Here is a 15757-nt window from a genome sequence, read left to right on the forward strand (position 1 = left end):
AAAGAGAATGGGGCAACCAAATAAGTCTGAAAAGCCCTTGAGACCCAAATTGTCATGGAGATGTACAGGTTTTTGCACTTCTGACTTGTGAATAAAGGACAAATAAAATAAAAAAATTTAAATACAGCAGGAAAAGATACATCATCAAGATATGGATCTTCTACATTCTTAGGCTCTTTAAAACTACTTTGTAAGCACCTAGTAAAATATAACTCGTGTGAAACATTGCATATAATCAATACAATTCCAAGAATGGAAGAAATTTTGTCATGTTATCCTTCTTCTCAAATGTGCTGATATCCTATCCTTCCAAATATGCTACTACAATGTAATTTCATACCTGTCAAGTTTAATCCATTACAAAAGGATAAAAAACTAGTACAGGAAGGTGATTATTTGAGATTTGCTATCGTCACTTTAAAACAATGCTCTATTCTAAATCCCAAATCACTATACTGCAAACAGAAGTTATTTCAAAGAAATACCAGACTGGCTACTGCTTCTAAATGAGGTTATCAACTTTTAACTAAAATTTAAAAGTGAGTTCAATAATGACAATACTCAAAAGTTAACTCTGTGTTCGTGTGTGTGTGTGTGTGTGTGTGTGTGTGTGTGAATACAGTTATACAAATATCTTAGGCTTCACTAGAAATAAGGGATAAGGAAAACCATCAAGTTTAAACAGTAAATACACTGAAGCAACTATAATAGCAATATCATTTATTTAAAATATCTTTTTCATCTATGAAAGCTCAATTCACATGAGTTTTCATCTAATTATCAAGATCAAAAATAAAGAAAATAAAGACAGAGGAAAGTCCTCTGTAAGAAAAAAAAGCACAAATGGATGTTTCTGTATCTCAAAAACAGTCTTAGTATCTGTACATCCAAGCTTTAGTCCCAGTTTCAGATATCCTAATGAACTCCACTATCAATCTTGAGATCTGGCTTGTTCTTGTCATTCTTTACTGAGTAGATGAAGTATGTTAAGGTGTCCTTTTCATTTACTGGAATAGACCTAAAATGGCAACCAACTATCTATAAAGGGAAAAATTGAAGAAATTAAGAGATTAATTCAGCTTCCTATTTAAAAGTTACATCCAAAAAAAATCCCCCCAAAGCAAAAAAGTGCCATATGCTAAGCTAATTATATATATATCTATATATATATATATATATATATATATATATATATATATATATATACATATATGTATATGAGATGACAGCAAAATTTCAAAGGAAACAAGATTCCTTATTGAACAATTTTAAAACAATTTAATTATGAAAACAACTAGGAAGTTAATTCTTTAATTTTTTTAAACTATAAACTTCAATGGAGCGTAACAGAAATACAGGTAAGCCTGCTAAGACACATCCGCATTCTAATTTCCATTTGTAATGACCTTATTCAAATTAAAAATGTAACTATCCAGAAGAAAGAAGTCTTCATTAGTATGGTACAAGCAAAACAGGGAACTTCCTTCCTTTTAGTATTCTTGTACTAAAGGGTTCTGAAGAAAATAATCTGCATATATATATATATATATATATATATATATATATATATATATATATATAACTGAAGGAAAACAGAAGAAAAATCAATGCTTACAGAATATTTATTATCATCACCTTTCATCACTTCTCATGATGCTGGAGATAAAGGATGTGCAACTAACAATCATTACCTTTTAAATAGATTAAAGCAGGATACCTTTAGCCCATCTACTTAGGAAACCTGACTTAATGTCTAAAAAACTAAGTTTCTATAGTTGGTAAACATGTCTGCTAGAATTAGAGACAGAATTTCTCCCTCTGTATATAAAAATGCTTCAGTTTCAAAATAATTTTTAAAAAGTTAGGTTGTCAGAAGTTTGAAAGAATAACAATTTGTGTTTTTTAAAATCAAATCTTCAAGTAGAAACATTTAAAAAACTCTCAACTTACTTTGATTTTAAATAACATAATTTTGTTATTAACCTGAAATAGAATGTTCTAAAATCTACATCTTAATCTCTCTTTTTTTTAAAGATAATTGACTGACTATAGTCAGAAACTGACTAGAGGTTCTCTACTACTAAGTATTGACTACAGGTTCTCAAATAGGGAATATCTTATTCTTTCTTTTTTCACCATGTTTTTTAAGAATGTTGGATTTCATTTACCTGTAACAATAATGAATAACAATAATAAATTAGAGATATCAAATCCTATAATTCTTATGTAAAATGCATTTCATTACATTGAACACACCAAGAAAAGACATTTCTGAGCTAGTCCACCATTGTCACTAAGTCATTATAGTGAGAAACTAGCTAATTCATAAGTTCACTTGTGTACTTGAAATGATATGATTAATACAAGATATCCCTGTACTAAAATCACACTAAGACTTGTGGGACACTGTGTTTATAATTCAAAATTCCTCATCAAAAGTAAAGAGTACTAAATCTTAATATATCTTAAGTGATAGCACTACTGATAACAAAGGAAACGTATTGTTAAAAGCTTTTCATGTATAGCAAAATTCCCATTAGATGGTGTATTTTTATAGTTTTGATGTCTCAAAGAGCTGTAAAAACAAAAGATAATCCATTACTTCAATTATCTATGCCTATGCATGTGTTTTCCAGTTGTAGAACATTGTAAGGTACCAAATTTTTTCCACAGTAAATTTCTTATTACTTTATGGTTCAATATTTATTAAAAATTAGCTACAGCCATCCTTTGATTCATAATTTAAAAATTCATCTAAAAATAAATATACAAGAAATTTAAGAAAGCATTGCTCAAAATATGGGAGTTAGTTTCTGGAAATAGTCACATTTAATGTAACTTTTTCTCTATTAAATAGCTTAACAATGACTTCTACCTCAACAAGTTGTGCTTTGTTAAGTCCTGGTCTCGTTGGTAACTTGAAGTGTCTCTTGTACCTCCGAAGTGTGTTGACTTGTAATTGGTATAAATCAACCTGTAAAGAATTAATATACTTATTAATATAATTAATTTAGGTACAACTTGCTTAAATAGGTCAACTATAAAGTTATTGTAAAAAGCTATCATTTGAAAAATCAGCTATTGTTGATTTAAAGAAGCTTTTCTTTATAGAATGAGAGATGTGAAATGTCAAATTAAAACTTAAGAAGGAAATTTCATAAAGTTAAATTTTATCTTCTTGCAGGAATAACTAAGAACAATAATATGCCATTTAATTATTTCACTGTAAGAAAATTATTTTATGACACAGGTATTTAGCAAAACAAAACACAGCATCTTAAATTTTATATAAAAAGTATTCATTTACCTCTGGAGTATCTATATCTTGAACAGGTGAATCACCTCCATCATCATCACTCCCTTTCCTCTTTCTTCTGTTTCGAACACTCTGAATTAAGTTTTTGTGAAAGTCACAGATATAGAGGTGCCTTGCCTAGAGGAGAAAGAGACATCAACAACAACCAAGTTTCCCACAGAGCTCATTACTCCATATCTGGAAGTACCATATGTTACACTGAATTATTAAGGAAAAGGTCATGATAAGGAAAAACGAGTTGAACAATTCTATCATTCCTTTTTTCTAGATTTCTCGATGTTAAATCACTGCAGATTCATTTGATATAAAGGGAAAAAAGCACTTTTGCCCTGCTGTTATAACTAGTCTAGTTCAGAAATGGTGTGCTGCTGAAGAGAGCTGGAGGAAGAAGGAAAAGTTTCTTCTCTGGGCCTTTGCTTTCAGGCATCAAAATGTTATGGGAGGAGCGAGTTCCGGGTTGTCTTTTTGAACTAGGAGAAAAGCTGTCTAACCGCAGAGTGTGGTCAAGGTTTTCTCCAGCGAATCCTTTTAAGTAGAATATATTTTCTCTATTTTTCCCTTTGTTCCAGAGATAACTTCCAACTTGTAAGTATCAAAAATATTTAGAATCAACTTTAAAGCAAAGTTGACTAGCTGCATAGTCTTTATTAGGAAGTAGCAAACTGGATTGTCTACCATGCCTTTTTCCCTCCAACAGTTTCAAGATCACTTGATTTTCTGTGGCTCAAGAAAACGGTAGAAACGCACACAAAGTAACTTTTTAACAAACTCATTCACTCAGAACCATTCCGCCGGACCAGCAACCATGAGAGGCCGTGCGCCGGTACTGGACTCAAACCACTTGCCGTGCCTCCCGCGGGGCCTCACGGCGCGGTGGCCCGGTCGGGGCTCCCCAGCTCGCCCCCAGCCGAAGCTGCCCTCTTTGTGCGCCGCCGGCCTGGGCCCGGCCCCAGTTCCCGGAATGCGGGCTCCGGCGCGGCTCCGCCAATCCCGTCCCTCCCAGGCTGGCTCAGGTGCCTCCTCCTCCTCCTTCTCCTCCTCCTCCTCCAAGCATTCCCGGCCCCTCGGGCTCCAAGTCCGGCTGCCTGCGCGCCCCCCGAGCTCCGGGGTCTCCTCCGCCCCCCACACATCCCGCGGCCTCGATGGCACTCTCGGACCTCCCGGACGGCGGCACTCGCCCCTTTTGTCTCCTGCAGCCCGGGGTCTCACTGAGCCGCCGGGCCGGGCCGGGCTCCTGCGCTGCCCACCGACGCCCGCGCTGGGACGGGGCTCCTTTGTCCCGGGCCGGCCCGGGCGCTCCCCGCTCCGCTCCTCCGCCCCGGGCCGGCGGGCGCTGTGTGTCCGCGGGGGCCCCGCCGCCCCGCCAAGCCTAACAAAGGCGCCTGCCGCTGCGGAGCTGCCCCTCGCCCGGCCCGGCCCGGCCCGGCCCGCTTTGTTTCACTTCGCAGCCGGGCCCGCGGAGACGTGGGGGGCGGGGGAGGAGTTGGGGGTCGCGAGCAGAAGTTAGCGGCGGAGGAGGGGCCGGAGCGGGGCCGCGGGAGGAAGCGGGGGGGCGGAGGAGCCGGGCCGGGGCGCCGCGGGAGTTGGCGCGGCTCGGCCGGCCCGGGCCACTCACCGTCTTGTCCAGGTCGATCTTGACCTTCTTCTGCGAGATGCTCTTCTGGATCCTCTTGCTGAAGCTGGCGTTGCCGGCCGCCCGGCCGCACCTCTCGCCGTCCTCCCGCAGGCAGCACAGCTGCCCGGGGCCCGGGCCCGCCGCGCCCGGGGGCCCCGCCGCGCCCGCCGCCGGCCCGGAGCCCGGCATCTCGGCCCCGCCGGCGGCCCCCGGCCCGGCCCCGGCGCCGGCTCCGGACGAGGCGGCGGCGGCGGCGGCGGCGGCGGCGGCCACCACCACGGCGGCCACGGCGGCGGCCGCGTCCCCTCCCCGGCTCACCTCGTCAGGGGGGAAGCCGTTCATGGTGGCCGCCCCTCCGAGCCGCGGCGGGGCCCGGGCCGGGCCGGGCGGCGGGAGGGCCGGCGGGCGGCGGCGGCGGCGGCGGGGCGCGCTCCGGCCTCGGGCCCCGCCGCGCTCCCGGGCCCCGGCGGCACCTGCGCTGCGCGGACGGGGCGGCCCCGCTGCGGCGGCCCCCGGGCCCCGAACCGTCCGGCGGCGGCCCCGGCGGTCCCCGGCGCCGCGCCCGGCGTCCGCTCCGCGTCCCGGCTGGGGAGGGGGCGTCCGGCGGCGGCCGCGCTCACTCTGTCATGTGCAGACTTCAGCTGTTGGGCTGCTCCCCCTTCCCTCCGCCTCTCGGCGGCCCGCGGCCAGCGCGCAGGCGCAGCGCCCCCCCCCCTCCGCCGGCCCCTCCCCGCCTCCTTCCAACACAAACACTCTCCCCTCCGGCCCCTCCCACTTCGGAGCAGGAAGCGCGTCGGGAAACGTAGTCTCTCCGGGGGCCCGCCCCGCCCCGCCCCGCCCCGCCCCGCACCTCCTCTCCCCTCGCCTGCGGCGCGCTGGGCGGGCCGAAGAACTACCAATCCCGACGGGCACCGCGAAGCTCCCTGCTGGCAGGCCCGGCTCTCGCAGTGCCCGGGGGCAGGCGGGGGAAGGGCGGATCTGCGGCGGCCGGCCCGGCTTTCCCTGCTGCGGGCGGGGCCTGGGAGCCAGGCTGCGCCCGGGCCCCCGAGCGCGTGCGGCTGCGAGGGGGCGGGGAAAGGGGCCCCCAGAGTGTGCACGCAGCTCCCGCTGCTGCTGCGGGGTCCGCGCGTCCTGCCTGGGGCTCCCCCCGGCCCCGCGTTGCCAACGGCTGATCCGGAGCAGGGCCCAGACCCCCCCCCCCCCCCGCACGTCCCCAGTCCTCGGCCCGGGTGAAAACACTGTTTATTCGCAGCCCGGGAGCCCAGTCCGCCCGCTGCCTGGGCGGAGCCGGCAACTGGTGGCAAAACGGAGGCGGAGAGACGCGGGCGGCGGGGAAGGGCGCGCGGGCGCGCCGAGGAGGGATCGGGGCCGTCCTCCGCCCCGGAGGCGGCCCCCGGGGGGCCCCCCGGGGCGCTCCCGCCGCCCGGGATCTGGGAAGACGGGCTGAAGGCCGAACTGCTCGGGACAGTCCTGGCACCGGGACTCTTGAACATTTTTGATGATATTTTAATGTAATTGGTGTCTTTTGTAATCTTGTGCATTTTATTTTATGCATCTTAAAAATTGTTGAAGGTTATTTAAATATAATTGGTGTCTTTTGTAATGCTGTGCATTTTATTTTATGCGTTTTAAAAGTTTTTGACAATTATGTAAGTATAATTGATCTTTTGTAATCCTGTGCATTTTATTTTATGCATCTTAAAAGTTTTTGATAATTATGTAAATATAATTGGTGTCTTTTGTTATGCTGTACATTTTATGCATTTTAAAAATTTTTGATAATTATGTAAATATAATTGATCTTCTGTAATCCTGTGCATTTTATTTTATGCATCTTTAAAGTTTTTGATAATTGTTTAAACATAATTCATGCCTTTTGTAATCCTGTAAATTTTATTTTATGCATCTTAAAAGTGTTTGATAATTATGTAAACATAATTGGTTTCTTTTATAATCCTGCACATTTTATTTTATGCATCTTAAAAGTGTTTGATAATTATGTAAACATAATTGGTGTCTTTTATAATCCTGCACATTTTATGCATCTTTAAAGTTTTTGATAATTATTTAAATATAATTCATGCCTTTTGTAATCCTGTAAATTTTATTTTATGCATCTTAAAAGTGTTTGACAATTATGTAAACATAATTGGTGTCTTTTATAATCCTGCACATTTTATTTTATGCATCTTTAAAGTTTTTGATAATTAAATATAATTCATGCCTTTTGTAATCCTGTAAATTTTATTTTATGCATCTTAAAAGTGTTTGACAATTATGTAAACATAATTGGTGTCTTTTATAATCCTGCACATTTTATTTTATGCATCTTTAAAGTTTTTGATAATTATTTAAATATAATTCATGCCTTTTGTAATCCTGTAAATTTTATTTTATGCATTTAAAATTTTTTGATAATTTTTAAAATATAATTGTGTCTTTTGTAGTCTTGTGTATTTTATTTTATGCATTTAAATTTTTTTGGTAATTATTTAAATAGAATTTGGTGTCTTTTGTAATGCTGTGCATTTTATTTTATGCATTTAAAATTTTTGATAATTATGTAAATATAATTGGTGTCTTTTGTAATCTTGTGCATTTTATTTTATGCATTCAAAAACATTTTGAGAATAATAGGCTCCAACAGATGGAACCAAAACAGGAAAAAAGGAAGAACCTTTGGGAGATGAATATTTTCCCCAAAACACCTCTTCTGGTCGACTTTACTTCTGTTGATGACTCCATCATTCTCCCAATACACATTCTCTCCCCCCGCCCCCCATTAAATAACACTTTCTCTAACACTTGTTAGATACTTTTTCTTCCTTTTGTTTATGTCTGTCTCCTTCCTTTTTTTGTTGTTTAGGTATTTTTAGCATATTCTACTTCCTGATTACTCTTGAAGATTTATTGACAAAGACAGTAGAGTTGTTTGCCATATCCTTTTCCAGCTCATTTTACAGATGAGGAAACTGAGGCAAAAATGGATTAATGACAAGCCCAGCGTTATACAACTAGTGTTTGAGGCCAGATTTGAGTTCAGGTCTTGCTGGCTTCTATCCACCATGCCAACCTAGCTGCCCCACCATATTCCCTACTGGACTATAAGGCAGGAACCCTGTCTTATCCAAATCTTGTAATACATTTCACTGGGGCTGAGTGAGTACACAATTAATGTTTGTCTAATTAAATCAAATCCTCTACCCAACCCATACCACTTGCCCTATCTTCTCTATTTTTGTTATTAGACATCAAGGTCCAGTCACCTGGACAGACATCTTCTCCCTGAACTGTTCTCACCTTTCATCCAGTCAGCTGGTAAGTTCAGATAGTTTTGTCTTTACGTTATCATTTCCATCTTCACCAACTTTTTTATTCCCACTACAATCATACTGGTCTAGGTCCTGTCTCTTCTCCCCTCTACCACTATAAGAAAACTGAATTTCTTGCCTCTAGTCATCCCCTCCCCCTCTCCCCCATAGGTCTTTTATACTACTACACTGCTCTTTCCTCTATCTGCCTCAATTTCTACAACTATAAAATAGGATTAATATTAGTTAATATATTATTAAATAATAATGAGATATATTCCACTGTGGTTATAACAATGAAATGAGCTATTTGTGAAGCACTAAACAGTGCCAAGGACATTGTAAATGTTTACCTCATCCCATTTTGATTATTGGGTTTTTTTCTGCTTTCTCTATATATAGGAAACTTTTTTCTCCCACACAGCATGTAGATTATAAGTATATGGAATAGCAACAATTTTTTTCTTTAGGTTTTTGCAAGGCAAATGGGGTTAAGTGGCTTGCCCAAGGCCACACAGCTAGGTAATTATTAAGTGTCAGGGGTCAGATTTGAACTCAGGTACTCCTGACTCCAGGGCCAGTGCTCTATCCATTGCACCACCTAGCTGCCCCTTAGCGACAACTTTTAAAAGTGTCATTCTTTAGATAAAAAACTTTGATGCCTTTACATTGTCTATTAAATAAAACATAAACTTCTTTTTTCTGGTATTCTAAGGCCTCCACAATTCTTTTTCCTACAAACATGCCTTTTTAGCTTTTTCTTCAATATGCCCCTCACTTAGTGAATATTCCAACTAAACATCCCTTATGAAAATTGGCTGAAGGAATTAGGAGTGTTTCCCCTGGAGAAGAGAAGATGTGGAGGATAAGTGATGGCTGTTAAGTATCCTAAGTAAATAGCATGTGGAAGAGGGACACTTGGTCTCAGAGGGAAGTAGATAAAGGCCTAGGTTGATTGTCCTTTGTTCTAAAAGTAGACCATGACATCAGGGAGGTGATAACATGACAAGCACATGAATTGGATTGGGGGCGGGGTACTAAGTCACTAGCCTCACTTTTTACTCCAGAGTCATCTGGGTTCAATAATTAGAAATGGATCAGGACGACTGGAGAAGACCCTGGATGAGAGCAGTCAGGGTTAAGTGATTTTTGCTTAAGGTCACACAGCTAGTAAGTATCAAGTGTCTGAGGTTGGATTTGAACTCAGGTCCTCCTGACTCCAGGGTTGGTTCCACTGCATTACCTAATAAATGATTACTAAAAGACTGACTAGAGCCAGAAGACTTAACGCTGTGTTAAGCATGGTGCTAAACACTTTATAAATATTTCATTTGATCTTTACAACATTGCCAGGAAGTAGATGCTATTATATTTTATATTTGAGGAAACTGAGGCAGGCAGGTTATGTGGTTAAGGGACTTGTCAGAATCACAGCTAGTATGTGTCAGATTAGATTTGAACTCAGGTAAATCTTCATGATTGATGATTTGATTCTCACAATAATCCATGAGATAGGTGTATCATGGTCCAAAGTTTACAGATGAGGAAACCAACTTTACAGCAGTTAAATGACTTGCTTGATTACATAGCCACTAAAGATTGACTTTGACCTCAAGTCTTCTGGATTGCAGGAAGAACTTTACCTACCACATCATCTAGAATACCAACTTAGTTGACCAGTGCCCTCAGACTTAATTCATTTTTTACTTGAATTCTTTCCTGATTACCAAGGACTAGGATCAGAAACCCTATGTACTTTCTAAACACCTGTTTCCTCCAAAAAACTACTAAATGCTATACATATTTGGAAGATGCCATTTTTTTTTCAATTACAAAACTACTCTGATGCAAAGTCTAGCTAGCAAGAATCTGATAGTTCCATACCCTTCAAGAAGTCAGCACATTTGAGGACCAGATTTACTTGTCTATCACCAAAGCTACTCCCAGTGGTGGACTCCTGAGGACTCTGGAGAAAGAAAGAATTTCAAATCCTTGTTGTTCTAGAGTTAAGTTACCCTGGTCACATGTACCCTTGTACTTGTAATTTGTTTCTGTTCTTACTCTTCTCCCTGTACTCTGTATAAATTTATGAGAAAATGTACACCAGGTTTGAAGGGATAATTTTTTTTAATACTATTCTTGCTATATAATTAGGTCACTAGGAAAACCAGAGTTCAGATTTGCCTTAGACATTTTTAGTTGTCTAATCATGAACAAGTCACTTAACCTCAATCGCAGCCTCAATCTCCTTTTCTGTAAAATGGGGATAATAAATACCTACCTCACAGGACTGCTGAGAGGATCAAATGAGATCAAATCTGTAGCATTGTGCAAATCTTATAATGTTATATAGATGCTAGGGGTTATTGTTGTTGTCATGCCTTTTCTAAGAGCTAATTGAATCAACTGGCTGATTGTTAATGGGAAGCACACTTATGGTTCTCATGACATTCGATGTTAAAAGTAGTAACTTCCAGGGTTGCCCATGGAACCCAAGAAAGTAGTTATCCCTTTGGGGACCCAACCTGACAAGTTTGGGAGAGTGAACATTCAAAAGGGTGCTGCAAACATATTAGAACTCAAATGATAACAGCCTAGTGACCATCACCTAGGACTTTAGTCCAGTTTTTGTTAATCCTCTGCTTTCTATCACCATCTCCCATCATCTAGGAACAACTAGTCTTTGCATAATATCAGTTAAGTCCAGTGTTCTTATACTGTTTTCCATCTGCACTGTGCTATACATTTACAAGAAGAATTTGGGGGTTTATAGCTACAATTATGCTAAGTACCTAAGGAAACAGAGTAAAGTGGACATGGCTACTTTTCCTCAGTGAGACTTTCCTTCTCTCTCCTTCCGTTTCTTTTTTTCTTCTCTCTGAGTAAGTAATCTTTAAAATATTTTCAAAGTAATTCTATGCTAAAAACATTCCTGGCTGTTTGCTTCAGTTGTCTACAGGCAAAATATTTTGATAAGATTATTTTTTAGTGTGATAGAATGAAATGTTACCATCATTTAGAAATCTTAGGAACTCATTCAGATTTATAGTAATAAGAGTCATTTCCCAACTGACAGGTAGTCAGGAGATATAAATAGGCAGTTCTCAAGGGAAAAATTCAAATTATTTATAGCCATATGAAAAATTGCTCCAAATTACTAATAATCAGAGGAATACAAATTAAAATGCCTCTGAGGTTCTATCTCATAAACATCAGATTAGTAAAACTGGCAAAAAAAAAAGAAAATGACAACTATTAAGGAGGCTACAGAAGAATAGGCATATTGATGCATTATTGGTGAAACTATGAAATGTTACAACCATTCTGGAAAGTAAATTGGAATTATGCCCTCAAAGTTACTAAACTGTATCCTGTGACCTTGAAATACAACTATGAGGCCTATACTCCAAAGTAATCAAAGAAAGAGGAAAAGATTCTTTATGTACAAAATTATTTAGCATAGCTCATTTTGTACTACCTAAGGACTAGAAACCAGGGTGTGTGAGTGAAGAGAGCAGGTATCTATCAGTTTGAAGTGACCAAACAAATTATTCTATATAAATGTAATGAAATACAATTGTGCTCCAAGAAATAATAAAAGGGGTGGCTTCATAGAAAACTGGGAAGATGGGGGTGGCTAGGTGGCATAGTGGATAAAGCACCGGCCTTGGAGTCAGGAGTACCTGGGTTCAAATCCGGTCTCAGACACTTAATAATTACCTAGCTGTGTGGCCTTGGGCAAGTCACGTAACCCCGTTTGCCTTGCAAAAACCTAAAAAAAAAAGCAAGAAAGAAAGAAAACTGGGAAGATGTAGAGTGAAGTAAGCAAAACTTTCAGAAGAGCAATTTATATAGTAACAACATTGCAAAAAAAAAGTTTTTAAAAGATTTAAAAACTCTTAAAAATGCAATAATCAGTCAAAAATGCTAACTACCTCCTGACAGAGAAATAATGGACTAAATGTACAGGATGAAACATACTTTTTTTGATATGACCAATGTGGGGTTTTGGGGAGGAACCTGACTATGTATTTTTCTTATAAGGGCTTTGTCTTTCTTTTTTCTTAGTGGGAAAGGGAATAGGAGGAAGAAAAAAATGAATTCTGGATACTTGAAAAAAATAATTTAAAAAAAATCCCTTACTATTTATTTAAAATGAAAACTTCTGGTTGGGCAGCTAGGTAGAGCAGTGGATAGAGTACCAGCCCTGGACTCAGAAGTTCAAATGTAACCTTGGGCAAGTCACTTAGCCCTGATTGCCATTTCCAGTTTCCTTGATTCATATCTGTCTGGCCACTGAACCCAGATGACTTTAAAGGAGAAAGTGAGACTAGTGACTTTGCATAGCACCCCCTAATTCATATCCAATTCATGTGAATAACATGGAGATCCCTGATGACATGGTCTTCTTCCAGAATGAAGGACAAACAACCATCTTCTAGGTCACTAAAGCAAGCTTGCCCCTAGTAGGGCATGCTTGTGACTAAGTTTAATTTAGTCATCAGCAAATAATAACATTTTTTTACCCTAAATCTAAAATACACATTAATTTTTTAACCATTAATTTAGTTATGCTTTGTTTTTAGACAGTTTATGAAGATACATGAAAATATAAGACAAGATTTATCACATGAAAATTTATCATGTTATAATGCATCAAATGAGCTAATATATATGCAAAAACACTTCACAAATTTTAAAGATATATATATATATATATATATATATATATATATATATATATAATTTGAATAGCCATATCTGACTCTTCATGACCTCATTTGGGGTTTTGTGGGCAAAGATACTGGAGTGGTTTGTTACTTCTTTTTCTAGTTTCTTTTATAGAAAAACAAACTCAGACAAAGGGGGTTAAGTGACTTTCTCAGGGTCATAAAGTTATTAAATGTCTGAGGTCAAATTTGAAGACATGTCTTCCTGCCTGACTCCAGGCCTGCCATCTATCCACTGTGCCACCCAACTGCCTATATGTGTGTGTGCATATATATTTATGGTTATTATCATCATTATTATCATCTAGTTTCACTTTCAAATTTAAGTTCTATTATTGTTCTGACATATTAGGAAAGAGAAGCAACCTTAAAATAGCAATGAATTTTGGAGAAAACATACACTCAAATAACTTGAGTGATAGTATTGATATATCAATATGCAAATGAAGGAGGAAGGAACTGATCATCTTAGAACTTCTACCTTGGCATATCCTCTACCATTTGTAATTTAGTTTTAGATAGCTGCCTTAAGCTTAGAAATGGTTTAGTGAATTTCTCAGAATCACACAACTAATGACTGTTGAGAGTTGAGATTTGAACCAAAGTCTTCCTGACTCAAGTCAAGCACTCAATAAACTCACCATGCTGCCTTTCATGTAATGTTTAACAGCAGCAAAGGTTTTTTACTCTAAGGGAAAATAAAAATGAAAGCCAAGAATAGCTGTTGAATTCTCAAATGTTACTTTTTTAAATAATCTTTTTGATGTCTGTTTTGTTACTATTTAATTCCAATATGTAGCTTCTCAGACTGTTTCTAAGAGTTCTAGGATTGGGTGGCTAGGTGGTGCAGTGGATAGAGCACAGGCCTTGGAGTCAGGAGTACCTGAGTTCAAATCCGACCTCAGACACTTAATAATTACCTAACCCTGTGACCTTGGACAAGCCGCTTAACCCCATTGCCTTGAAAGACTTTAAAAAGAGAGAGAGCTCTAGGATGCTTGTTTCATACAATAGCTTGTTTTTTTATTAGAAAGAAGGTAGGAAAGAGGAGCAGGCGGACCTGTTTTGTGACTACCCTAGAGTCTTACCTCGATAAGAACAATGGACCTGAAGATTTAAGACTTACATCTGAATTCTTTCAACACTATAAGCTCTTTGACTCCAGTCTTAACTTTCTGATTCTTAGTTTCCTGCATTAAATTGGCAACAATTCTTATACTACCTATCTCATGCAGTAGTTGTATGGAAAATACTTTGAAATCATAAACCATTATAATTTTAATAGTTTAAAACTTCAAGAAAGTCTTTAGAATACCTCCTATAAATGGAAGTGAATTATTTATTTACCTTAGAGAAGGAAGACAGGACATTCCTCCTACTTTAATATCCAAGGAAATCCAATGCAATTCTATATACACTATTTCAGTGAGAAAAGAAAGAAGTATATGCTGGTCCAAATCTTGGAGATTGTATTTCACTAATCACTTCCAACTCAAATTCCCTTAGGTCTTGCTTTTTCTTATCCATATATATAGACCAGGAAAGAATTTATATTAAACCTTGCTTTAAAAAATGATTAATAATAGCCTTGAAATATAATTAAAAGTATTTTTGTGTTTAGCACAATTCAACTGAACAAACATTTCTTAAAACATCCACTCTTTGTAAGACACTTTGGTAAAAATGAAACAATTCTTGCCCTCAGGGAGTTTGCATTGTCCTGAAATTTATACCATGCATAAATACAATGCATTTATAGACATATTTGCCCTCATATTCACTTTTCTAGGAGCACTTACAAGAATGTGACAATCATTCATTTGTTCTGAGATAGATATGTACCATATGTACATTAATGGGATAGCCTGTCCAATGGGTACACTAGACTAGACAAATGGCAATATGGCAGAGACATGTTCTGCTGTACTATTCTAAAGCTGGATTGGGTTTTGTTTCAGTGAGGGTGCTTTATAGTTATGATTTCAAATCATCAGCCACAGTTTTCAAAGACCTAGCTTAACCAACCATCTTTAAGTTTGAGCTTTTTTTTTTTAAGCAAGTGGGAATTTGAGAGAGAAGGCATAGATCAGAGTGTTGTGAGAACTTTAGTCTTTCATTAGTTTTGCAGGGAAAGTCCACAGGGATTAAAACTAGAATAAGCATAACCTATGTTGCTTATCACTGGTCTTCAGATAAAATTTATTTTAAATTCCCTCAAATTTAAGGATGTGGAATAGGATAGGGTGTAATGACTGGGAGAAACCTCAAAGGGACTATACTAAAAAAAGAAAATTAAGACCCACTGGCCTTAAGGCAAAAATGAAAATGAAAGGAAACTCCTTAATTTTCTCTTTTCAGAATAAATGACAAATAAATCCATTTAGTTGTTAATGGATTGGTTTTTAATGACTGCAGTATGAAAAGTTGTCCCTGTAACTGTTAATGATACAATTAAATTCAATTTGACAAATAGTTAAGTACCTCTTACAAGTAAAGATTTCTCTAAGATCTGAGAGTATTTGTACTTTAATTTTATCTAATTTAAACCAATCAATAAACATTTATTAAGTCATGTACACTGTGTACTAGGATAAGAAGCAAGACATAGTTCTTACCTTCAAGGATCCTGTGATCCTTGGAAGAAGAGATAACATTCAAAAATAGACAAAACAAGTTATATATGGGCTAAATAGACCTGCAATTTAGGAAAATCACTTTAATGGCTGAGTGGAGGCTGGATTGGAGTACAGAGAGATTTGATGTGGGTAGAACTACCAGCAAGCTA

The 15757-nt window shown here is 39.6% G+C and overlaps 1 protein-coding gene across 1 annotated transcript; it reads right to left on the reverse strand.

The window, feature by feature from the left end:
* Positions 1-705: 705 nt before the first annotated feature.
* On the reverse strand, positions 706-5288 carry SAP30 (Sin3A associated protein 30). Its single transcript, XM_074228962.1, has 4 exons — positions 4932-5288; positions 3308-3433; positions 2876-2974; positions 706-1038 (listed from the first exon to the last, which is right to left on the reverse strand). Exons 1-4 carry the CDS (start codon positions 5271-5273, stop codon positions 916-918), a joined length of 690 nt encoding a protein of 229 aa, XP_074085063.1. The 5' UTR covers positions 5274-5288; the 3' UTR covers positions 706-915.
* Positions 5289-15757: the final 10469 nt, after the last annotated feature.

Source organism: Macrotis lagotis, chromosome 3 (assembly GCF_037893015.1).
Source record: "Macrotis lagotis isolate mMagLag1 chromosome 3, bilby.v1.9.chrom.fasta, whole genome shotgun sequence".
In the NCBI taxonomy this organism is placed as follows: Eukaryota; Metazoa; Chordata; class Mammalia; order Peramelemorphia; family Peramelidae; genus Macrotis; species Macrotis lagotis.